The 26484-nt window shown below is 39.2% G+C and overlaps 1 protein-coding gene across 4 annotated transcripts in view; it reads left to right on the top strand.

The window, feature by feature from the left end:
• Window positions 1-512: 512 nt before the first annotated feature.
• pkp1.S (plakophilin 1 S homeolog) overlaps window positions 513-26484 on the top strand; it is a 41450-nt gene continuing 15478 nt past the window's right edge. For 3 of the 4 annotated variants that reach the window (XM_041583799.1, XM_041583797.1, XM_041583798.1), the window contains exons 1-9: window positions 513-874; window positions 6064-6164; window positions 6743-7224; window positions 8613-8760; window positions 10653-10860; window positions 19472-19649; window positions 21481-21595; window positions 21719-21877; window positions 22749-22925. In XM_041583799.1, the coding sequence (XP_041439733.1) occupies window positions 676-874; window positions 6064-6164; window positions 6743-7224; window positions 8613-8760; window positions 10653-10860; window positions 19472-19649; window positions 21481-21595; window positions 21719-21877; window positions 22749-22925 (1767 nt within the window). In that variant the 5' untranslated portion in view covers window positions 513-675. The remainder of the gene's footprint in view (window positions 875-6063; window positions 6165-6742; window positions 7225-8612; window positions 8761-10652; window positions 10861-19471; window positions 19650-21480; window positions 21596-21718; window positions 21878-22748; window positions 22926-26484) is intronic. The other variant, XM_018249246.2, reaches the window with a different exon arrangement.

Here is a 26484-nt window from a genome sequence, read left to right as displayed (position 1 = left end):
GAAAAGTTTTCCGATGTTCATTTCCTGATAAATTCTATGTTGCTTTAATACCCAGGAAAACTGGAAAAAGAAGGATTATGTTTTATAATGTGTTTGATGGGTGTGTGATTATGCCTGTGTGTCTGTGTGAATGTCAAAACGACTACTCATACATGTGTCTGTGAGCGTGAATCTTAAAAGGGAGCCAAGCAATATGTTTCAAATAATAACATGTTAACACTTGTTGCATAATCACAATTATCTGCAGATAGATTCCACGTTATACCTGTGAGGATATTTCACAAGAATGATATAAGAATCTTACTTTTGTTACTGTAACATCTCCATTTATATCTTGGCTAAACTCCAAAAAATTTATCCATTCAGTTTTAATAAGAATCTTGACTGACAGCATATATCATTTTTGGTTTTAGTGCACTGGCAATGGAAAGGTGAACAATCTCCAGCTAAGGTGTGTCTTGCTTGGTTTTAGTCAGCACTGAGGTGTGTCTGAAAGACGCCTTCCTTAACCTGTAGTATCTCCACACTTGTGAACAGTATGAGAAGAGGAGTAGGGACGTACATTGCAAAGTGGAACAACACATACTTATTTTTCCAGTATTATTGTTTATTCAGAGAATTTACTGGAAATATATAACTCTTTTTTCATAAACTCACAAAGATAACCTTTCCACAATGCTGGCTTCACCGTCACCCTTGAAAACAGCACTTGCATCAGATGTCTTTCTGTGGCCAAATGAGTCCTCTCTGGCTGTTCCTTCAGACAAATGTCTGCGCGGTGGAGTGTCTAAGGATCAGCGCGTTAAGGAACAAGTCATGATGACTGTTAAAAGGCATAAGTCCAGGAGTTCAACCTCAAATTCAGGTTACAGAGGTAAGTTAACAAATGTGAATGTGCATAATATCTGTAAAGTGCTGCGAAATATGTTGACACTATATAAATAGCCATGTAATAACTAAAGCCTACTGAATGTAAAAATGACAGGAAAGAAAAATACATGTGCCATTAGAAGAAGTTGTACATTTTAAAATGTAATAATATAATCCTTAGCAACCCTTTAATTTTTTTTTCCTAGTATCAATGGTTGTAAACTTGTACTGTAAGAGTTTTCCATCAGTCTTGAGTCACCTTATTAAAAATAAGACCATAAGATTCTTAAGTGAAAAGTAATACAGGTATTGGATCCGTTATCTGCAAACCCTGTTATCCAGATGTTAAAAAATGATTTTACTTAAGTCTCAAAGTACTGTACAATATGCTGTAGTTATCATCTTACTACCAATGAAAGGAAATACATTCAACAAATTTTCAAACAGAATTTGTATATTTGGTACAGGTATGGGATTTGTTATCTGGAAACCCATTATCTAAAAAAAGAAAATTACAGGATCTACCATAGGCTTCATTTTAACCAAATAATTAAAATTGTATTTTCACCATAATAGCAAATCGATATTGCAGTTTGGGTTGAAATTGTATAATACAGTAGCCAGCACATACTACTACAATGATGCATACTACAAATGATACATACATACAAAAGATTACATTTTAATCAAATTCTTTTTTATGAAAACTAAAAATATTCCTTGTATTCATAAGTGGTCAGTCGTGAAATCCACTGGCACAAAATCTCTCCCCTTAGTGCCACAGATCACTTGTGGCAGGGTATTTTGGCACAGCCTGCTCCTTGCACTCTTTGCTGAATGCAGCTACTGCTTCTTAACTTGTGAACTACTGATTTGGCCAGCAATTGTAGGTTAGGGTTGGGTGAGGGTCACACTGGGGAAGATCACTCTTCATCTGCTCCTGAATATTTTCACCAGAGGTGCGCACATACAGTAAGTAGCATAGAGAGTTGGGCACAGGTCCTACAATGGCAAAATTTCACGACCTAGGGTCGGGTGCAAGTTAAGGTTTTGTGGGCCAATCTGTGGTGGCTCACTTTGAGGTAAGGGGAAAACTGGCAAAAGATATGGTGGTCTGTAAAACCACTTTGCACCCTGCCTTACATTTTGTAAATATTCTCTAGGGAATGTTATCAGTTTTGTTAGCACAAAAAATGTTTGCAAAAACCATTGCAAATGTTAGCGACCATGTTTGTTTTCTTTTTTTTACCGATTACAGATATCAATGTCTTCCTCGCAAAGCTTGTGTTCAAATGGTTTTTACAAACATTCGCAGTGTGTGTATTAAAATTTCACAATTGCAAAGCGTATTTTGCCACAAAATATTTAACAAAACTCCAGAGCAGGAGGTAACACTAACCTTTGCTGAGCAATGTAATATTCACCAGCGAATGATTTTACAATGTGAGCGGCGCTAAACATTTTAAAAATGCTTACAATTTTTAATTACATTCCGTTATGTGTGTAATGTTGAAATTTTTTTTCTTATCCATTTAAATGTCATACAAAAAGGGTCATCACTAGGAACTCAATATTAAATGAACCCTTCTTTACCTGATTTCTTCTTAAATGATTTTTTCTGTTTGGGCTGCCCCCTATGGCATTGTTCATGCACACACTGGTATCTTGACGGCTGATTTCTACACTGAGAAAACACAGGGTTGGCAAAAAAGGAAAATGCCATTTTGTTTGTTTTGATTTTTATTTAATTCCATTGATCTTAAAGAGGAAGTTCAACTTTAAATCAGGTTTTAGTTTCTCAGAATTTCACCAATTTGTAAAAGACAATGACAATTCAAAATACTGTTTTGTTATCTATATTTGCAGTAAAGCCCATTAATGAATGCAAAATAGGCAATACTCACAGCACCATATGGTCAGTAATAGTCCCCACAGGCAAAAGGACGTGCTCAGCAGCAATAAAGGTACACCCAGCTTTCAGCCTTTTCCCTAAGTGGAACCTGAGGGGAATCTATCTACCCTGATCCTATCTACTTAGTCCCTACTTCTGGGCTATTAGTACCCGGGATCTTAATCCCTCTGACTCTCCTCGTCGGAGCCTTGAGCTGCTCAGCTATATAACCTGTCTGTTACTCCTAGAGTAACCTATAATGGTGAGTAGCCTATTCTTACTAGATCTGACCTGTCTAGGTTCCACAGAGCTCTGCCTGCCTGTTCAGGTCAGAGCCAGCACAAGATGGACGACTGAAAGCATGGCTTCAGAGCCTTTTATATCCCAGCACAGTGCCATCTGCTGGTCACTGTTAGAAGTAGCAGGAGCCTAGCTTAGAGCAGAAAAGAGCAAACAGTACCCCTCCCAACTGTATTTTAGGACCCATTTAGGTGTCCATAACATTGAGGGACTGCCTGCACAAAATACTAGGGGTGGCTATTTTACACATCCCTACATTAGCATACACTAAGGCACCGTGTTGCCCCTCAGTGTGGTGCAGCCCCCAGAATTTCACAACAGCCACAGATTGGCCCCCAACATTTCATGACCAAAGCATTTTATGGCAGACGTAGTATGCATCACAAAGCATTTCATGACAGACAGAGCATGTGGTCCCCCAGCATCTCATCACAGACAGAGTGTGTGCCCCCTAGCATTTCAAAGCATGCACAGTGTGGCCCCATGACAGGCAGTGTGGAGCCCTGTGTTTAACAATAGGCACTGAACTGTAGTTGATACTAAATGGGAATGGTACATTTCCAATGTCCTTTTTAGCTGCATCTATTATGTACTATATATAACATATACAGTATAGACAAGTATAGAGTCAAAATATAGGGACTCCAATTTATAAAAGCTGGGTTATAAAGCTGATGTGCTGATAGTATTTGATAGGAAAGCAAGAAAAAAAGTCTATAAATTAGTACTAGTAAACAAATAGCACAAAAAGGTTTCATATGAAATGGAAACATATATAATCTGAGAAAAAAGGCATATATCCCCATAATCCTGATCAGTGGATTGCATAAGCACTACAGCCCCTCCCCTGTTTGGAGATTAATGCTAATATTTATATATATATATATATATATATATATATATATATATATATATATATATATATATATATATATATATATCCAATATAACATAGTAATATGTATAATTAAAGGTTCAATGTGCATTTAACAATTGATACTGACACCCCCTTCTTCTATCCAAGATATATGACAATGTCCCAGAGTACAATGGCAGAATAAATGGGGTAAACTCCCTAGCCCCATGTGTGGGGCTTCTACTTCCTTTCACCATTAAAAAGCAAGCATTATATAATTTGCATTCTGTGAATACAATCGTTGCTGCTGGTTTCATTGACTGATGTGCAATTTGTTTATATTGTATAACTCAGCAACTGAGAGGTGTTAAGAAAAACACATGCAATTTGTTATGTTTGTACCATCATTGCTTTTTTTTTCTCCAGAATTCCAGTATAATAAAAGTAACTTGTATGTGTAGACACAACACGCACAACGTAAATCCTAGAAGTAACACCTGGGGGCCGATTTATCAAGAGTCGAATATCGAGGGTTAATTAACCCTCGATATTCGACTGGGAACTAAAATCGTTCGACTTCGAATATCGAAGTCGAACGATTTTGCGCAAATCCTTCGATCGATCGATCGAAGGATTTTTCGTTCGATCGAACGATTAAATCCTTCGAATCGAACGATTCGAAGGATTTTAATCCAACGATCGAAGGAAAATCCTTCGATCAAAAAATCACAGGCAAGCCTATGGGGACCTTCCCCATAGGCTAACATTGACTTCGGTAGGTTTTATCTACCGAAATAGGTGGTCGAAGTATTTTTTAAAGAGACAGTACTTCGATTATCGAATGGTCGAATAGTCGAACGATTTTTACTTCGAATCGTTCGAATTCGAACGAATTTAACCAATTCGATGGTCGAAGTGCCCAAAAAATACTTCGAAATTCGAAGTTTTTTACATTCGAATTCTTCACTCGAATTTTGTAAATCTGCCCCCTAGTAGTCAAGTCAGGGCTCCCTTGCTTCCAGTCATCTTGGTACTTAGCATTTTGCACACAATTAACCAAAGCAGGCTGAAAAAATCTCTGTTTGGTAGGCACAAGTGGCCAAGAAGCGTGTATAAGGCCAACTACATTTCATAAAAACATTTAACCACATGCTCTGTGAACTGCATTTCTAATTAGTCCTTTTGTTTGCAAAGCAGATTGTCTTTATCAATTATAATTGATCATTTTAAGGGCCAAGTAACTTAAAGGAATGTAATCCTGTGAAAAAAATGTATGTAAAATTGCTAAGAACCTCTTCTACGCACAGTTTACATTAATCAATTTTACCCATTTTTAAGATATTAGCACCATTTTATATTGCTAATATACGGTAATGAAATCAAAACAGGGTGATACATTTTTCAAACAGTGACACAGTCTAGATCAAAGTTCAAAACAGGAAATGCGTTAGATGTTACTCTGTATATGAAATATATCAGAAAACTCAAATAAGGTGCTGTCTCAGCTGAAAATAATGTAAAAAAGGTAAAGAAATTACTGGAGCCCATACCTGCAAAGTAAGATGGATCACCGATGCAACATCATAGCATCCTAAAAGGTTCTTTAAATCTTGCATCCTATGTAAAGAAACTATTGCTATTTGGTTATCCATTCTGATGAGCCAATACATTCTGCATGGAGGGAGTTACTCAAAGAGCAGTATTCTGTCTACAGCATTTTTTTTTCCAAAATGTGGGGTTGCCCCAATGTAATTGATGCAGGACCCACCAAAAAGTGAAAGTGTAGCAAACACTGTGCACTATCACATATATACAAACTGGGAAGCATAATTGAAAATAGTATAATGTACCAGAGCTCTATAACTGCTTAGTGCTTTAGAGTTGCAGTGTTTGAATAAGGCTTGTAGTTCATGTAATGGAATTTTTAAGTAGGCAGATGCTGAACAACCTATTGTTGGTCTGGTTGTGTATATTTCATATTTGTTTCTATAGAATGTTTTCATTGTGGTTGAATTGATTGATTGACATTGATTTGTCATACTATGATCACCAGTCTCCTTACCCTTTACCCTGGATTTCAGTAATAACTGCAGTGCTTGATGTTACTGAGATGTTTGAGATACTTCATTTTTTTTTTTCATTTCAGGTTCAATGTATGATACAATGGCAGATTATAACAACATGAATCTCAGCAGCAATGCTAATCACTATTCCAAGTATCAGAGTGCAAACTCAACAGGACATCAGGTAAAACACAATTAACTGGTGCAATATGGGGCACAAGTATATTTCTTCTTCTCTTGGGCCCCAATTTTGTATCACTTGTTGCTTTCTCCCTTCCTTACATATTTCATTCTATTCTCTTCCACAATTTCGCTTTTTCTTTTAACTTTTTCCCATACACTTCCCCCTCTCCTTCTTGCATTTATCTTTTGAGCTCTACCTTTCACCATAATTACTGCTTTCTGTTTTATCTTACTCCTGTTCTCCAACCATATGTATAGATAAATTATCTATACATTTTGGCAAGGCCATCTCCCATAAAGGCCATTTTAAGCAATAATAAATTATTTTAAAATATGATTTCCATTTTCTATGTACATTTCTATATTAAAGATACATATATACACACACATGCTATATATATATATATATGTGTGTGTGTGTGTGTGTGTGTATATATATATATATATATATATATATATATATATATATATATATATATATAAAAATGTATATATATATATATATATATATATATATATATATATATATATATATATATACCCAGAAATGTAGTTTGTTTTTGAATTTTGCATTTTCAGTACAATGGAACGCTGAAGAAAGACCAACAAAGATTTAGTTGTTATAGTCAAGCTGACAACTGGGGTCATCACCGCCATATGTCCTATGGGTCACCTCTTAGTCCAGGCAGTGATTTTGACTACAAGCAGACCCTTAAAAATAGCCGAAGTGAGCCAGACCTGACAGGACCTGATGTAAGATCTACACTAAGACGCCAGAATCAGTATAATCAAACGCAGAACCAAAACCACCAGCAACAACGTTCTGGAAGAGCTCACAGTGCCAGCTTTTACAGCTACCATAGCACTCAGCAGAAGAAACGAGCCCCCATGACACCAGCCGGAACTCCATCTTCATTTTCAACTGTGCAGCATCAGCAACAACAGCAGCAGCATCAACAACAACATTGTTATTACACCAATACACAAAGGAATGATGCAAACTTACAAAACTTCCATTTTCCAGAACAAGACAATTATGGAACCATAAATATACCGTCCAAGTAAGATATTTATTGTGGGGGGTGTTGGTGGGCATACACAAAGGAATGTGTATTTGGAAATGTAATATTATCGTTAACTTTATAGAAATATTTAGAATTTATCTTTTCTCGCATCTTTTGTTTGAAATTTTTTCTATATTTGTTTTCAAAAAAGCTTTACTCCATAAGTTTATTTTAAACAAATGTCGACAATGGCCATTTTTTCTGAACTTGACCAGTGGCTACGAAGCCATTGATTCTAGGCCCAAGCAACAGCATGGGGGCCATTTACTAACGCAATGTGCAAAGTGCCAAAAAAAAGTCCCAATCGTCATCCCTATCAGGTCAGCCTAGCTGCTGCTTGGTTCCTATTCTACAGTACAGTGCTGAGTGCTGTCGGCTCGCCTGCACATTCAGGGAATTCAGCCAGCAGGAAGTGGAACAGATGGGCAGGGCCAGTAGAGTTTTTGCTAACATTTTAAATAAATAAACTCGAAACACTACTTTTTAAAGCACACCTCTGAAAGTGGTTTTCACACTATATGTCTCCTTTAAGCATTGCAGCATAAATGTTACACTATGGGACAGCATGTGCAAGTCCTCCATGCCAATGCATAACAAAAAACAATAGTTATTTGTCATGAGATGCAGAATAATTGGACTTTAACCTTTACAGACAGAACCATGGCAAAACATGCATCTTAGTTGTTTCTAAATTTTACTAATAACAACATTCACAGGACAAACAACCATTTTGGGAACATCAGGTGCAAATTTTTATGTAAAAGCCAGCAAAACATATTATGTAAAATTAGGCGACAGCACCCATTGAAATGCACTATAAATTAGTGGAACCTCAAATAAATGGTTGCCGGTTGAGCTCTTCTTCTTGCTCTCCTACCCGCCCACCTTGCACTGCCGGCTTCCAGCTTCCGGCTTCCTTTTTTATAGACGCACACCTGCTTGTCCCACCTCTTTTGTGACATCATCGGCGGGGCAGGTCTATAAAAGGAACCTAAAAGTTGGGGTGCCTCTTCTGCCTACCCCTAGTTCCGGCCCTGGTTTTCAGTGGTGAGCATAACACAACACTTTCTTACACTGTATAGAATAGTTACATCATGCCTAACAATATTATAGATTGAAAGCTCTAGCAAGCAGGGTACTTTTTGCCTAGTGTATTGGTCAGTATTTGTGTGTAATTTCTGTGTTTGAAGTATACAACCTTCTATTGTACAATGCTGCTGAATATGTTGCTATTTTATAAATGCCTGCTTATGTTGTTATTTTCAAATGCTAATATATGTATTATGTATTATATATATGTACAGTGTGTTTGTATATGTATTATGTATATATGTTATTTGCAACATAGAGACACGAAAAATAACCCATTTATTTTGTTATCTCAGGATGGATGCACAAGATGAATTTGACTCAGGGGTTATGACCTTGGACCGAGCAGTGGAACTCTTGGGATGCCTCGATGACAAATCCCAGACATCGGGAGCCAATTACATACAGCATGCATGTTATCAGGATGAGAACTGCAAGAATTTGGTAAATTATTCAAACCTTGAAAATATAATATTTATATGTGAGGGACAAATGGGAGGAACCTTAGGAAAAATAAATATAGTTCAGAAGAGAGTAAGCATTGTTTACTTAGAAATTTGCACCTGTGTCAATAAGGACAAATTAGAACTGAATGACTTTTAGAAGACTTATAGCTGACGTTTTGTAAGTGGCATATTTCACACATTGTAGGAAAAAAGCAGAGATTCCAAACTGTTATTTTTCGTCAGTCTACACAATTGATTAAACAGCTAATGAAGGCTTCATTTTTAATAGATCCAGTTCTGATAATACTGATACATAGATTACTAGCACAAGGTAAACAAAGAGGGGACTGGATGGTATTCATCCCAGATTAATTAAACAACTATTTTGTCAAATGCATTAAAGGCAATGGGCGTCCAAATAATCTTGATGCGCAACAATTTTATACGCACGACAATTTAAAACAAAAATTCAAATTTTTTTGATGCTGCAGAATTTTCGTCACAGTTTTGCGAAAACATTCGCTGGTGACGAGCGCGGAAATTTGTCTCAAATCCATGCCTGTAGAATTTATTCACCCACCACTACCAATGAGTTTGTGGTAGTATGGCTTTTTTGTGTAATAGATCTTGTCAGACTAATTTACTTGCCTTTAGTGAGCAAGAGAACATGACCTAGTGATTGTAATTATATTTTGTTCTGGAACATATTTGTACTTGGATAGAAAACTGGCTGATAAGAGTGGTTGTAATTGCAACATTTTCTAATTGAACCAGTGTTCTTGGCTCTTTACTTTTTAACTTGTTTAGTAATGGCTTTTAAGTGGGCATGGAAATTGCTGTCTTTATTTTTACTGATGATACTAAATTAAGCAAAACTAAGTTCCATGCATGATGCTGCCACTTTGCAGAGTGCTTTGACTAAAATAAAAAACTGGGCAACAAACTAGCATATGAGGTTCAATGTGATAAGTACAAGGTGCACTTTGGTTTACATAATTGCAAGTTATACACTAAAAGGTAGTATATTTGGGGTATCCTTAATGTAGAAGAGATTTTTGTGGATAGCAAAACATGCAATTCTAGTCATTCATTGGCTACTTAAACAATAAAGTCTTGCATTTAAAAGGGCATTAAATTAAGGGGTGAAAACATGTTTTTTTCTCTTTATAGGTCCATGCTTAGGCATCATCTTGATTATGCATTGCAGTTTTGAGCTCCAGTCCTTAAAAAAACAAATAATGCTTTTCTAAGCACTTTTGCAATTTACATTAAATAAGTTTTTCTGTTTCAGAGCCATTTAAGTTTTTGTTAACTGCTAATATAATGGATTATGTAACAACAGTGGCAGTGTTGTGCCTACTGATGCAAGGCACTGAGGGAACCTTGCCTGGTCAGGAGGTGGTGGTCGCTCCAGAGTTCCCCTGTGTTAATAGGTTTAACATTGCCTGTTTCATAATGGAAGACAGGAAGGACTGAGGGTTCCGAGTGCAACTATTTGGAAGTGCGAAGAACACATTTTGACACAAATACCTTTAATGAAAATGGTTTTAACCACAACTTACTGTGTGGGGAAAGTGCAAGTTGCCCACTTGTAACCATAAATGAGACCTATAATCAGGAGCAGATAGCACAGAGAATTTTTGGGTATCTGTCTAGGACCTTCTGAACTTGTCATTTAACCATATTTTGTTCTGAATCCATTATGTAAATTTTTTGCTGTTTGTTTTAAATATGTTCTCAGGGCCCCAGGACCACACGTATCACACTGACTATTTATTGCTTTTGAATTGGACTTCCTAAAGTTTTACTATATTGCCTTATGGCTGCCCTGTTTCGCATGATAATGTTACCAAAATAAGTTTTCTGTACTACTACCTAACTGTTTTTCAGGTTTACCAGAGCAATGGAATATCTAAGCTAATCAGCCTTCTCCAGAGCCCCAATGAAAATGTGCAGCAAGCTGCAGCAGGAGCTCTAAGAAATTTAGTTTTCAAAAATGCTGCCAATAAACTTGAAACAAGTCAGAATGGGGGCACACGAGAGGCTGTCTCACTTTTGAAAAGGACCTCTAACCCAGATATCCAAAAGCAACTTACAGGTTAGCACATAAGTGTCATAATACCTGGATGCATTGTAAAGTACTGCTGTCTAAATATCATGGAAGGAATTCTTAGGGCGTTATTTACTAAAGTCTGTTTGTTTCTGGTCGGAGTTTTAAAGCAGGAAAGGGGAAAGAAAACCTCAGATATTTAGAGATGTATTAAACCCTGAGGCTGTTAAAAGTCAGAATAAAAAAGTACTCCATATCAAACCTGCTGAGGACATGTAGAAAAAAAAGTTGACGTTTTGGGTGTCAAATCGGATTTTTTCCAGATTTTATCGAGTCGTTTTCCGTTTTTTTTTAGTTAATTTATTGTTAAATAAGGTAAAAATGTGTATGGAAGTTTGGTTGAAGTCGCGTTACTAAAATAAGGAGACATTTTTGGATTTTAGTAAATAACCCACTTAGAGTCAGAATATCATGCAAAAAAAGTTATGTATTATTAGCTGTTTATCAGTAGTTTTACAAAAGGCAGACACCAATCTTAAGTGATTAGGGACAGGATTTAGATTATGATTTCTCTAGATAAAGGGGTGATAAAGGGGTGGCTCACCTTTACGTTAACTTTAAGTATATGATTGAATGGCTAATTTTAACCATCTTTTCAATTGGCTCTAATTTTTTTTATAGTTTTTGAATTATTTGCCATCTTCTTTTGACTATTTACAGCTTTCAAATGGGGGTTACTGGCATGGGCGTCCGCAGAAAAATTTCCAAGGGGGGGCAAGGAAGAAAACATATTACACAAATTACTTGTACCCATATTTTGGTTTCCGCACAAACCTAACAACAGGTTTTCTATAAAAATATAAAGTAGTGACTGTTGCACGTGTATAGCATTGGCATTCTATTAGTGACGCAATCTCTTTGTTTGCCAGGACAGCACTTGGTCTTTTCTACTTTCTTAACATAATTACTAGCTAGTGGTTTGTACAATGTTATTCCCTCTAGAGTTGTAGTTATAGCTGGATACATATAGTGGGGGGCATGTGCAAGAAATCTCTGTCAGTTACATGCACACCTTAAAGCAGAATTCAACCCACTAATTTGCACCCCACCTTCCCCCCTACCCTAAATAGGCCCCCCTCCCTCCACCCCCCTGGCCTACCTGGTACCCTGGGCAAATGCCCCTAACTTTCTATTTACCCCTCCTTGCAGGTCCTGTCCAGTGGAGTTCACAGCAGCCATCTTGTCTCCTTCAGTCTTCTTCCAGTAGTGATCGGCATTTTTGGGCGCATGCACAGTTGGAGGAATCTCCGTTGCAGAGCTACTGCGCATGCACCGAAAGTCACGAAATTTGCAGAAAAACCCCCGGAAATTTCTTGACATTTGGAGCATGCACAGTAGCTGCCGAGGTTAAGGGAGGGGGGCCTATTTAGGGTAGGGGGGAAGGGGATGCAAATTAGGGGGTTGAATTCTCCTTTAAAGGAGAACCAAACCCTTTATATTAAAATCCCTTACCTCCCTACCCTATATAGACTCCCTCCCTGCTCCCCCCAGCCTAGGTGTTACCCCTGGGTAAATGCCCCTAACTCTTTACTTACCTCTCGTTACAGATTCATCGGAGTTCACGGGTGCCATCTTCTTCTCTTCTGTAATCTCCGGGTCTTCTTCTGGCATATCGGTAATTTCCGACACTTTCGGCGCATGCGCAGCTGCCAAAAACTGGAAGATTGCTCCAAATGTGCATGAGCCGATATGGTGCTTATGTCGTGAAGAAGACTGAAGGGAAGAAGATGGCACCAGTGAACTCTGATGCACTGAATCTGCAACGAGGGGTAAGTAAAGAGTTAGGGGCATTTACCAAGGTTAACGCCTAGGCTGGCTGGGAGTCTATGTAGGGAAGAGGAGTAGGAGATTTTAATATAAATGGTTTGGTTCTCCTTTAAAGCAATAAGTGAATGGTACATGGCTGCATAAGGGGGACAGAATGTTTAAATAAAGCTGGGAAAACATTATGTAAAACCAGGAAAAAAATTGTAAAATGTGGGACAAATTAAATTCAGGGAATTTGAACTTTCACTGTATATAAATAAAGCACTTTTTTGCTAACAACCATTACTTTCAACCCCCCTATGTTGGCACCCTGAATCTAGAACCAATGCCAAGCACCATGGTCTCGGCTCGTGCTTCTGCCTGTAGCAGACGCCTTTGGCCTCGGGAGGCTCTAAACAAGCGAAGGGGCACAACTGTAGGTAGAGTCTTTGGGCAGGAGGTTGTGGTACAAGACGTTAGGCAAATCAGGCCAGGTCGGGGCAGGCAGAGAATAAATGTAGTCAGTCAGGCAAGGGTCAAACCAGGAAATCAATCAGAGGGGTTAAGCAGAAGAGGTAGTCGGTATTCAGGCAAGGGTCAGGATCCAGAGGTCAGAATAATCAAAAGCCAGGCAGGTGTCACAACAGGGATCAAAACAGGTTCAAACAGATTAGCAAAAGCTCAAATAGCACCAGGAACAAACTCCTATAACGGGCAAGGCCTGGAAGCCCTATTAGGCTATTTATACTTTTTGAATTTTGCACCCTTGCGCGCTGACATCATCACGCCAGCGCACCTGCGCCTTTAAATGAGTTATCAGCACGCTGTGCGCGCCCTAGTGAGAGGGCGGCAGGCTTCCCTGCCGTCCCCCCACTAGATCACCAGGTAAGATCACTACAGGTCTCTCAGGAAACTTTAAGTGGAACTGTTTCCTGAGACGGTCAGCCCTTATGTCACCAACAGGAATCCAAGAGTTCTCCTCAGGACCGTAGCCCTTCCATTTATCCAAGTACTGAAGTTTACCTTGCATGAGGCGAGAATCGAGGAGCTCTTGGACTTCAAACTCAGACTGACCTTCAACCAACACTGGGGGAGGAACAGATAATTGACGGACTTGTGAAACTGGTTTTAAAAGAGAAACATGAAAAGAGTTAGAGAGTTTGAAATTGTCAGGTAGTTTGAGACGAACAGACGAAGGGTTGATTATTTCAATGATGGGATATTGACCGATTAACCTGGGCCCCAGCTTGAGAGAAGGGACCTTAAGCTTAATGTTTTTTGTCGCCAACCATACAGAGTCTCCTGCCTGATATTTGTGTGCATCTCTACTAGACCTATCGGCTGCTTTTTTCTGAACAGCTGTAGCTGCAGAAAGAGAATCGTGCACCCCAGACCAAATTTTAGCAAACTGTTTGAAGAATTGACAGAGGGTACAGGAGACAAAGAACCAGAAAAAGAAAATGCTTTGGGATGTAAACCATTAACAATAAAAAATGGATATTCACCAGTTGAAGAATGATTTGCATTATTGTAAGCAAATTCTGCCCAGGGTAATAGTTCAGCCCATGAAGACTGGTTATCAGACACATAACACCTCAAAAATTGTTCAATGGACTGGTTAACCCTTTCAGTTTGACCATTGGTTTGAGGGTGATATGCGGTGGAAAAAGACAACTCAATCCCCACCAGAGAGCAGAATGCTCGCCAAAATTTCAAAACAAACTGTACCCCTCTATCGGAAACAATATTGACCGGAAAACCATGTAACTTAAAAATATTAGAAATTAATAACTCAGCTAAAGTTTTGGCAGAAGGGATGTGTGGAAGGGAAATGAAGTGGCTCATTTTGCTGAACCTATCCACCACCACCCAAATCACCCTTGAGAAGGGGGAAGATCAACAATGAAATCCATTGAAAGATGGGACCAGGGTCTGTCAGGGATAGGTAGTGGCCTTAATAATCCCTGCGACAGATTCCTGGAGGATTTTTATCTTTTTCAAACAGGGCAAGAATCAACAAATCTTTTGACATCCTGCTTAAAGGAAGGCCACCATACATTGTGAGACAAGAGGGACACCGTTTTAGTGATGCCAGGATGTCCTGCCATTTTGGAATTATGGGCTTCGCCCAACACCTGTTCCCTCAAATTCTTGGGAACAAATAATCTCCCGGGGGATTTTCTACAGGGGCAGAAGACTGGACTGAGGATAATAGGGTGGCAAGATCTGATCCCAGAGCTGCCACAATTAACTCACCAGGAATGATAGGAATGCACTCACTAGAATCAGATGAGTTGGATTCAAAACTTCTAGAGAGTGCATCTGCCTTGGTGTTTTTGGAGCCACGCCTGTAGGTAAAGGAAAAATTAAACCAGGTGAAAAATAAAGCCCATCTGGCCTGCCTGGGATTCAGCCGCTTGGCAGACTCAATATATAACAAATTTTTATGGTCAGTGAAAACCGTTATCAAATGCTTTGGCCCCTCCAACAGATGTCGCCATTCCTCAAAGGCCCACTTAACAGCCAACAATTCTCTATTCCCGATATCATAATTAGCCTCAGCAGGCGAACATTTTTTTGAAAAAAAGGCACAAGGGTATATACCTTGTTGGTTGTTGGATGCCTTTGAGAAAGGACTGCCCCCACCCCAACCTCTGAGGCATCAACCTCAACCATGAATGGAAGCGTGGTGTCAGACGAAGAATGGGGGCAGACACAAACTCCTCCTTGAGGATTTTGAAGGCTTGAATAGCATACTCGGATCTTCACCTTTTTTTGTTAAATCAGTAATAGGGGCCACGATCAAGGAAAAGTTTTTAATAAATTGGAGGTAATAGTTGGCGAACCCTAAGAATCTTTGGGTTGCCCGCAAAGAAAGAGGCTGGGCCCAGTCTAGTACCACTTTAACTTTCCCAGGATCAATTTCCAGACCCTTACTAGAGATGTTAAACCCCAAAAATTGGACAGACGAAACCTCAAAGGTGCACTTCTCTAGTTTGGCATAGAGATTATTTTTCCTCAACCCGAGTAACACCTCCTGCACGTGTTTACAGTGATCACTCAAATTGGAAGAAAAGATCAGGATATCGTCTAGATAGACCACTACGAATAGCCCCAGCAGGTCCCGGAAGATGTCATTGACAAATTCCTGAAACACTGAGGGGGTGTTACAAAGACCAAACGGCGTTACTATATATTCGTAGTGGCCGTCCCTGGTGTTAAAGGCCGTCTTCCACTCATCCCTTTCCCTGATACGGATGAGGTTATAAGCACCTCTAAGATCAAGCTTGGAATAAATTTTGGCATTTTTAACCTGGTCAAATATTTCGGAAATCATAGGACCCCTGTAGTCTACACAAGGGTGAAGACCACCATCTTTCTTAACTGACAAAAAAGAATCCAGCACCGGCAGGGGAACTAGAGGATCTGATAAAACCTGTTTCAAGGTTTTCACTGATATATTCTCTCATTGCCTGGGCTTCAGGCAATGAGAGAGGATGAGTTCTTCCTTGAGGGGGAGAGGACCCAGGGATGAGGTCAATTGGGCAGTCATACTGCCTATGTGGGGGTAAGGTCTCTGCGGCTTTCTTGGAAAAAACATCAGTAAATTCGGCACCCTCACATTTTAAACCCCATTGTGAAACCTTCCCAGTTACCCAGTCGATATGTGGGTTATGTGTTTGTAGCCAAGGTAACCCTAATATCAGAGGAGAGGAAGCACCCTAAATAATAAAAAAGGCTAATTCCTCACAGTGCAAGTTGTTCGAACACATAGAGACCGCAGTCTTCTTGGTTGCCAAACCTGATCCCAACCGCTAAGATTCTCATAGGAGGATTTAGAGAGGTTGAAGGAATATTAAACTTTACTGCGAAGGCAGCATCCAAAAATTCCTCTCCGTCCCAGAATCCACAAAAGCGGAAACCTTAACAGAGCCTGTAGACCAGGTTAACATAACTGGTAACATAATCCTAGAGGAAAAATGGGGAGAGGAAACTTCTTTACCCGAATGGAGCTCCCCTTCTCCATTTAGGCTTGGAAGTTTCCCGGCCTCTTAGGACATTGATTTGAAAAATTACCTTTTTCCCCACAATAAATGCATAGACCGAAAGATCGCCTGCGAGCCTTTTCCTCAGGAGTAAGATGGGATATGCCCAGTTGCATGGGTTCGCCTGAGGCAAAGGCACAGAGGGATTAAGAGGTTTGACATTGGTAACAATATTTGGAAAGAAAGTAACCCCCAGAATGAAAGGAAGTACCCTTCTCACCCCTTCTCTCCCTCTGTCTTCTATCTACTTGGATAGCAAGAGACATGAGGTCATCCAAGTTAGAAGATAATGGATAATTAACTAGACTGTCTTTGACAGAATCTGTGAGCCCTATCCGGAACTGGCTACGAAGAGTAATGTCGTTCCACCCAGTTTCTACTGCCCATCGGCGGAATTCAGTGAAATACACCTCCGCATCCCGTTTCCCCTGGCGTAATTTACGAATCACGGAATCGGCAGATGATGCGCGATCTGGGTCATCATAAAGTATCACCATGGTGTGTAAGAAGGTTTCTAAGGAAAAGCGGCAGGTCTGATCTTTTTCTATTATATAATTCCTAGCATTTCTTTCTATCCTCCTCTGAGCACCCCTCTTACTTTACATTCCTGCCTTTCTGTAGTCTCCCCCGCATGTTGCATTCATTTCCCATTTCCCCATGTCACACACTGTCCCTACTTGACTGCCATACTGAGCTGCTGCTGCTCGTTTTTTTTGCAAGAAGTTTAAGTTCCTATCTAGCAGCGCAGGGATTGGATAGGCTGCGTGAAGTTCAAATGTCACTCTCCAAGCTTATCCAATCTCTGAGCAGCTATTCCGGGACTAAAGGAGAATTCAACCCCCTAATTTGCATCCCCCCTACCCTAAATATGCCCCTCTCCCTCCTCAGGGGCGATTCTTGGTATAATGCCGCCTGAGGCGGCCTTCTTTCGCCGCCCCCTTCCCTCCTCCCGGCACTAACCTTTATAGCGCCGGAGAGGGCAGGGGCGGTCCGCGACGATACGTGCAGAGAGCGCGATAGCGCTCTCTGCACTAGAAGAGCCGAATTTCCGGTTTGAAAACCGGAAATTCGGCTCTTAGTTACCAGGAGCGGCATTTTTGCCGCCCCTGGCAACCAGGGGGGCGCTGCCGCCTGAGGCGAGTGTCTCAACTCGCCTCATTGGTGGAGCGCCCCTGTCCCTCCTCCCCCCTGGCCTACCTGGCACCCTGGGCAAATGCCCCTAACTTTCTATTTACCCCTCCTTGCAGGTCCTGTCCAGTAAAGTTCACAGCAGCCATCTTGTCTCATTCCAGTAGTGATTGGCATTTTCGGGCGCATATGCAGTTGGAGGAATCTTCCGTTGAGGAGCCGCTGCTCATGCCCCGAAAGTCAAGAAATTTGCAGAAAAAAATTTAGTGACTTTCGGCACATGCGCAGTAGCTCCGCAATGGAAGATTCCTCCAAGTTATGTACCAATCGTTTTATAAGGGATTATTAGTATCGGACTTGGGTGTCCACCAAACCTACTACCCCATCCGCCTCCTCGCTTGCTCACCCAACACCAGCCTCTTCCCCCCATACTCACCTTTCAGGTGGGGATCGGGTCTGGGTTTTTTTCCCAGGACCATGGGGAGTAATGCCCATCTCCTATGTACTGTATACGCAAGTGTTATCTGTCCCACTGTTCACATATCAAATCAGATTTGAATAGGTTTGCCACCAGCCTAGCCAGTGAAACAGCAGCCAAGGCTGGGCAAGCATTAAAATGTATAGATAATGTACTTGTTGGTAAAATTTTCATTCACGTAAGCCCTGATCCACTCCAAATCTATCTCCAACTTACTTCTCCTGTGGGGATGGCCCCAGAGTCACCTCTAAGCTGTCAATGTGCCAGCCCACATCATTTTTCTTTAGAGGTGCCAACCCTAAATGGCAATGCACACCGTGGTACAGAGACCTTCTTTACATTTGTGGACAAGTATTTAAAGAGCCCATATTTGCTTTACCAGTTGATTTGGTGCATTCTACCCTATGGCAATACAGGAGTAAATAGATAGCAGGCTTCCTGCTAAGTCTGTGCCCATGGAATAAAAATTAAATCTGAAACTTGGTTCATTATTAAATGTGCCTGATTTTTTTTAAATGTGTTGCTAATGGACCATATGATGGAAATGAAAAGTTTTAACACAAAATGTATGCTAAAATATCCAGTTCTATTTCTGTGTAGCAAAGTTATATTTTTGGTTATTTTGAAAAGAGCGAGCTTTAATACATCTTTTAGGCAAAGGATGCATTAGACCTACTGTAATTGTGCATCAATACCTGACTCCGAGAGGGAAGTAATGAAGAGTTACTTCATTTTTTCAGAGACAGTACAGAATCTTTAATTTATTATATTTAGAATGTTTATTTCCATGAGATGAAGCTTTTATTTACATTTTCATTTAAACCTCATTTCCATGTAAAAGATATTTTCCTGAAAGTATGAAATATATGGTGTATCTGGGGCTGTAATGCATATTCTACTGTTATGGTCAACCCATTGAAAGGGGAAAATCACACATTAAACTGTGATTACATTTACCATATACATGACCATCATACTACCAATGTATATAATACTGTTAATCCATACTATCTACTTAAATATATTAAGACAGTTTTTGTTTACCGTCTAATGCATAAATTATTTCTGCAACTTTTACATTTTTATTTTTAAAACAAATCACCAGATGCATGTTTTAAGGGGTGCTTTTCTTTACCAAGTATATAATGACTATTTTGATGATAATGTTCTTTAAGATGTCCGCACCATGTGTTCTTTACAGGCTTGCTGTGGAATTTGTCTTCTACGGATCAGCTTAAAGATGAACTGGTTAAAGAAGCTCTTCCTGTTCTTAATGAACGTGTGGTGATCCCATATTCTGGTTGGTCTGAGAATTCCATGTCTAACCAGAACTGTATTCTGGATCCTGAGGTCTTTTTTAATGCCACTGGCTGCTTAAGGTGAAACTATGTTTGCAATTTACTATATAACTGTGTATAGTTATAATGTACATATGTAATGACCAACTGGTGAGATAACATACGTTCGAACATTCCCCTTTAGAGTACGTTAATTTTTATTTATTTAGTATGTTACAGATGGACCTAACATTGTAGTAGTCTTAATTTTGTATTTTACTAGGATTTTGAATTATTAGTATCCCTATTCTGTCTATTCGGGTGGACTGGGCCAGTGGGACCCCGGGAAAATACCTGGTGGGCCCCTGACAGAGATCCGCTTCTACCACTGCCCCAACCTTCCTTTCCTGGCCCTGTTCGGTCCATGAGGGCAGAAGGGCTTGCAGCTGGGGCAGGGGCCCGAAGTGTCTTTGCGGCTTGGGCTGGGGGCCCCTGGGGGGTGTGGGGGCTCCTGAAGCAGTATCCCGCTGTCCGACTATCTGTCTTTTTCCAGTCTCTGCTATCTGGTTTTAACTGTGAATGTTCAATGCTATTGTTTTTTTTTTTTAAATTTGCTTATGTTTGTTTTACTAATCTCATTATTATTATAATTAAGTGTTTATAAAGTGCCAGCAATTTCTGCAGCTCAGTACAATAAACAGTATTTGTGTATACACATATATGCACACATACATATCATATACAAAAATGCAATCAATAACCAATACAAGAGATAAAGGTGCCCTGTACAAAAGAGCTTACAACCTGAAAGACTAAAGAAGAAGAACATACTAAGGGGGTTATTTACTAAACCCTGAATGCAAACATCATGAAAAATTCGTGATTTTTCTCTTCTAAAATTAGACTTTTACAAAATCACAAATTTTTTGGAATTTTTAAAAAAACCCAGGGGATGGAAAAATCCGGATCTGAAAATCTGGCACCTCAGACCTGTCAAGGTTGCATATAAATCAATGGGAGAAGTCCCAATGATTTTTTGATGTGCGCCAGTGTCGGACTGGTCCACCGGGATACCAGGAAAACTCCCGGTGGGCCAAGGTGTCAGTGGGCCCTCCTACTTCTAACCTTTGGCCTGTTTCATGGTCATTCTCTATTTCTTTATGGGAATAAAGAGGCTTTATAATGGAAGAATAGAGTATAGTATGTAGAGAAAAGAGAGTAGGAGAATAAAGAGTGGGCCCTCAACCTAAGGTTTTCTGGTGGGCCCCTGGTATCCCAGTCTGACACTGATGTGCGCTGGGTTTCGTGCAATACCCCAAAGTTTTCAGGGGGAAAAATACGAAAAATTTGTGAAAATCTGATAAAATATCTGAAAAAATCGTGAAAATCTGATTTTTTTCCCGCACAGCAAATTTTTGGAAAATGTAATAATAAATAAGCGGGAAAAACCTGAGCGGGTTTGATCAGAGTTTGTAGCAGAAAATATTGAGATAAATTCGGACTTTGATAAATAACCCCTAAAAGTTATTTTAAGACAATCTGCCCTTCAGGTACAGTGGAAAGCTTAATTGCAAAGATTTCAAATTAACTCAATATTTAAAGTGTGATTGACAATATTCACAAAGTTACCTTCAAGTCTAGAGAGTATTGCAGTGTTCCCTAAATGGGTTGTGTCAATAGCCACAACTGACTTTGACCAAGAAATCTTGTGGTAATGCCAGAGAAGTGATGTCATTAGAACACATGCAGTTAAAAACTATGTGCTAGAACTTAACAGCCACTGTTATAGTTCAATTCTGAGAAAAAAACTGCATTGCTGGTAAAAAATGTGGAGACTTGTGAAATTATGCATATTTTACCACATTTGCAATCAAAGGCCAGTCTGTAATACATATACCATTGCTTTGTTATCACTATGTCCTAAATTGTACAGGAACCTAAGCTCTGCCGATGTTGGTCGCAAAGCCATGCGCAACTGCCCAGGTCTTGTGGAGTCTTTGATGTGTTACATTCAAAAATGTTTGGCTAATAATTGCCCTGATGACAAGGTAATATATTTTTGTTAAATATAGGTTTACACTTCAGCCACACATCAAAACATTTTAGCATCACAAAGTCATATTATGTCTACCTTCTGCATACCTGTTTCTAATATATATTTTTTGTTCTAGTCAGTTGAGAACTGTGCTTGTATCCTACATAACCTGTCTTACCACTTGGACTCTGAAGTACCAAATAAGTACTCACAGCTGAATGAGCAAATGGCCAGTCACCTACAAAATGATAAGAGCTCTACTGGCTGCTTCAGCAACAAAAGCAACAAGCTGCAGGTGTGTTTCTGTTCACCACCTTTCTTATTAATATAGAATTAGATATACAAGATTGGTCACTCATCAGGAGTGCTAAACAAATCCCTCTAATATTAAACACACATTGCATGCACAAATAGACATGGAAATGGACATATGGAGACAACGATAAGCTCATACTGTTCAAGTTCAATACACACAGTGCTTTACATGTGCTTAAAACAGTTCCTTATTTACAGTATGTTACACTAAGGGGCAGATACATCAGATAAATATGAAATTAGAACTCACCACAGAAAAACTATTCTTCATACTTCCTATGCATTCATATAAAATTTTTATAAGTGTATTTTTCAATGAGTAAAAGTCAGACTACACCATTTGGTAAATACATTTCTAAAAATTCCATAGGGATGAATAGAAAGTGGGTGTAGCTTATTGTGGTGAGCTCTAATTTCACACTTTGATATATCTGCCCCATTATGATATACACTTTGAAATACGGAGTCCACACAGGTATCCCTCATAGTGCATCAGAAATGCTCTCAAAAGTGCATCATAGACATTTACTAACAGAGCAAATCTGCACCAGTGCAATAACCTATAGCAACAAATCAAAAAAAATATGCTTTGATGATTAAACCTGCAGCAGTCGGTTCAAAGCTAACTACTGAATGTTTGCTGGTGCTTAGCCTGTCCTAGTACATTAACTCTGGTATACTTTATAGATAAAGTTGCTACATTATTTTCTCTTCATTAGTTATACTTGCAAACTTAAAATTCCACAGTGCACATCCTACCATGGCCATTTATGAAGGATTGGGAAAAGAAGTAGTAATCTCTGTAATGCTCCTTTTTTTCTACAAATATAATTTCTTATTTTTTCCTGTAGAATAATAACTTTGAGCTGCCCCTACCAAAAGAAGACTCTAACCCTAAGGGTGCTGCACTTCTGTCTCACTCCAGTGCTATTCGCACATACCTTTCTCTACTTGGACAGAGTAAGAAGGAATCAACACTTGAAGCTTGTGCTGGGGCACTCCAAAACCTTACAGCCAGCAAAGGGCAGGTGAGAGAATCCATTAAATCATTTGTGGAGTATTTGTTATTGTCCTTTGAGTAATATTTTTATAATAATATACCAATTTCTAAGAACATCATATGTCTGGAAAATGTACCAGAATATATTTTGCTTATAATCATTGTAAACAGTACACAAAGATTAGAGTTTTGAAGTGGTTAGCCCAAGTGCAATAACGCACAGCAACCAATCTGTTGGTAGCATTTATTGGTCATTTGTTTCAACAAATCTTATTTTTTGCTATTGGTTACTGCACCATTCTAAAAAGGCTTTGCTTCTACCTAAAACATGCCTAATGAAAGAAAACATAATTCTAAGCAATATTACAGTATACATTTATTAAACATGTTCAGTGTTTTTAACATTATTTGTAAAAGCAATTGCAGCATGGATTTTTTAAAAAATGTTGCAAACGTCTTAGTTATTGTTATTACTATTAAAATGTATTTTTAGAGCGCCGACATATTGGGCAGTACTGTATAATAAACTTGTTTATACAAAGAAATCACAGGAATTACATGCATATAACATACAGGGGGTCATTTATCAACACTGGGTAAATTTGCCCATGGGCAGTAACCTATTAGCAACCAATCAAATTGCTGCATTCATTGTTCTACTTGCAGCTGATTTTAAAAAGCTAATCACTGATTGGTTGCTATAGGTAACTGCCCAAGGGCAAATTTGCCCAGTGTTGATAAATGAGCCCCACATAATAACCAGTACCAGAACAAAAGGTGAGGAAGGCCCTGGGCAAAAGGGCTTACAACCTAAAGGGGGAGGGAATGAGATACAAGGTGTTAGAGTGGGCAAGATCAGAAATAAGCAGGTGAGAGATGTAGCGTATGGTATTGCATTTTGTAGCTAATAAGAGTGAGGGTAGGCTTCTCTAAATAAGTGTGTTTTAAGAGATCTTTTGAAAGGCTGTGAGAAAGTTGGGCAGACTATGGGAGATAAATTCCAGAGGAGGAGCCCAGCCTTTGCAACCAGTGTCGGACTGGGACTCCAGGGGCCCATCCAAAAACCTTAGACCAGGGGCCCACCAAAAAACCTTAGTCCTGGGGCCTACCCTCAGTACTATTATTCTTCCTCTCCTCACATAGTTACATAGTTACATAGTTAAATTGGGTTGAAAAAAGACAAAGTCCATCCATCAAGTTCAACCCCTCCAAATGAAAACCCAGCATCCATACACAAACCCCTCCCTACTTTTAATTAAATTTAATATAGAATTTAATTAAATTTAATTAAATTCTATATACCCATACCTATACTAGACATAATAGCCTTTGATATTATGTCTGTCCAAAAAATCATCCAAGCCATTCTTAAAGGCATTAACTGAATCAGCCACCACAACATCACCCGGCAGTGCATTCCACAACCTCACTGTCCTGACTGTGAAGAACCCCCTACGTTGCTTCAAATTAAAGTTCTTTTCTTCTAGTCTAAATGGGTGGCCTCTGGTACGGTGATCCACTTTATGGGTAAAAAGGTTCCCTGCTATTTGTCTATAATGTCCTCTAATGTAATTGTAAAGTGTAATCATGTCCCCTCGCAAGCGTCTTTTTTCCAGAGAAAACAACCCCAACCTTGACAGTCTACCCTCATAATTTAAGTTTTCCGTCCCTCTAACCAATTTAGTTGCACATCTCTGCACTCTCTCCAGCTCATTTATATCCCTCTTAAGGACTGGAGTCCAAAACTGCACTGCATACTCCAGATGAGGCCTTAGCAGGGACCTATAAAGAGGCATAATTATGTTTTCATCCCTTGAGTTAATGCCCTTTTTTATGCAAGACAGAACTTTATTTGCTTTAGTAGCCACAGAATGACACTGCCCAGAATTAGACAACGTGTTATCTACAAAGACCCCTAGATCCTTCTCATTTAAGGAAACTCCCAACACACTGCCATTTAGTGTATCACTTGCATTTATATTATTTTTGCCAAAGTGCATAACCTTGCATTTATCAACATTGAACCTCATTTTCCAGTTTTCTGCCCAGTTTTCCAGTTTAGACAAATCACTCTGCAAAGTGGCAGCATCCTGCATGGAACCTATAGTTCTGCACAATTTAGTATCATCTGCAAAAATAGAAACTGTACTTTCAATGCCCACCTCCAGGTCATTAATAAACAAGTTGCAAAGCTAGGGACCTAGTACAGAGCTTAATTTAATCAGTAACCTTTTGTGTGGCACTGTATCAAATGCTTTAGCAAAGTCTAAGTAAATCACATCAACTGCCATCCCAGAATCGAGGTCTCTACTTACCTTCTCATAAAAAGAAATTAAGTTAGTCTGGCAAGATCTATTACGCATAAAACCATGCTGGCACAAACTCATAGTATTATGATTTGCTATGAAGTCCAGTATCTTATCCTTTATTAACCCTTCGAAAAGCTTTCCTACCACTGACGTCAGACTAACTGGTCTATAGTTTTGAGGCTGAGAACGGGATCCTTTTTTGAATAGAGGCACCACATTAGCAATTCGCCAGTCTCTCGGCACTATGCCAGATCTCAATGAATCCTGAAAAATTAAGTTAAGAGGTTTGGCAATCACAGAGCTAAGCTCGCTAATTACCCTGGGATGAATACCATCTAGCCCTGGACCTTTGTTAATCCTAACATGTTCTAGTCTCTTTTGAATTTCTTCATGTGTGAACCATGCATCATTAGTTGTATTACTAGAATTGGGACTGTTAAGAAGGAAACCTTCACTTACTGGTTCCTCATTTGTGTAGACAGATGAAAAATATGAGTTCAAAATCTGCGCTTTTATTTCGTTTTCATCAACCAGCTGACCCCCTCTGATAATAAGGGTCCCACCCCTTCCTGCTTCATTTTTTACTATTAACATATTTAAAAAATAATTTGGGATTTTTTTTACTGCTAGCTGCAATATCCTTTTCAATATCCTTAGCTTGCCTTATAGCTTCTTTGCATGATTTATTGGCCTCCTTGTACCTTATAAATGTTTCGGCTGTACCAGCTAACTTGAAAGCCTTAAAAGCACGTCTTTTCTTACCCACCTCACCACCAACGCTTCTATTGAACCAAAAAGGTTTTGATTTGCAACGACGTTCCTTGCTTACAAGTGGAATATACTGACAAGTATATTAATTAAGCAGCATTTTAAAGACTTCCCATTTTTGTTCTGTTTTTAACCCTGTGAAAAGCATTTCCCACTTAATATGTGGCAGAGATGCCCTTATACTGTCAAAATTTAGTGTTTTAGTTACTCCCTTATAGGATTGCTTCTGCAACAGAATCTCAAAGGAGACCATGTTATGAACACTATTCACTAAATGCTCACCCACACAAATGTTAGAGATGAGTTCAGTATTGTTAGTTATTACAAGGTCCAAAAGAGAGTTATTCCTAGTAGGTTCTTGAACGAGCTGGAATAAAAAGTTGTCATTCAGCATATTTACAAACCTACTAGCTTTTTCTGTCTTAGCAACCCCATTACCCTAGTCAATGTCTGGATAATTGAAGTCACCCATAGCAACAACTTGACCCAGCTCTAAAGCCGCTTGTATCT

The sequence above is a fragment of the Xenopus laevis genome, chromosome 2S (genome assembly GCF_017654675.1).
Source record: "Xenopus laevis strain J_2021 chromosome 2S, Xenopus_laevis_v10.1, whole genome shotgun sequence".
In the NCBI taxonomy this organism is placed as follows: domain Eukaryota; kingdom Metazoa; phylum Chordata; class Amphibia; order Anura; family Pipidae; genus Xenopus; species Xenopus laevis.
Note: the sequence above shows the minus strand (reverse complement) of the source record. Positions and strands in the feature narration are given on the sequence as shown.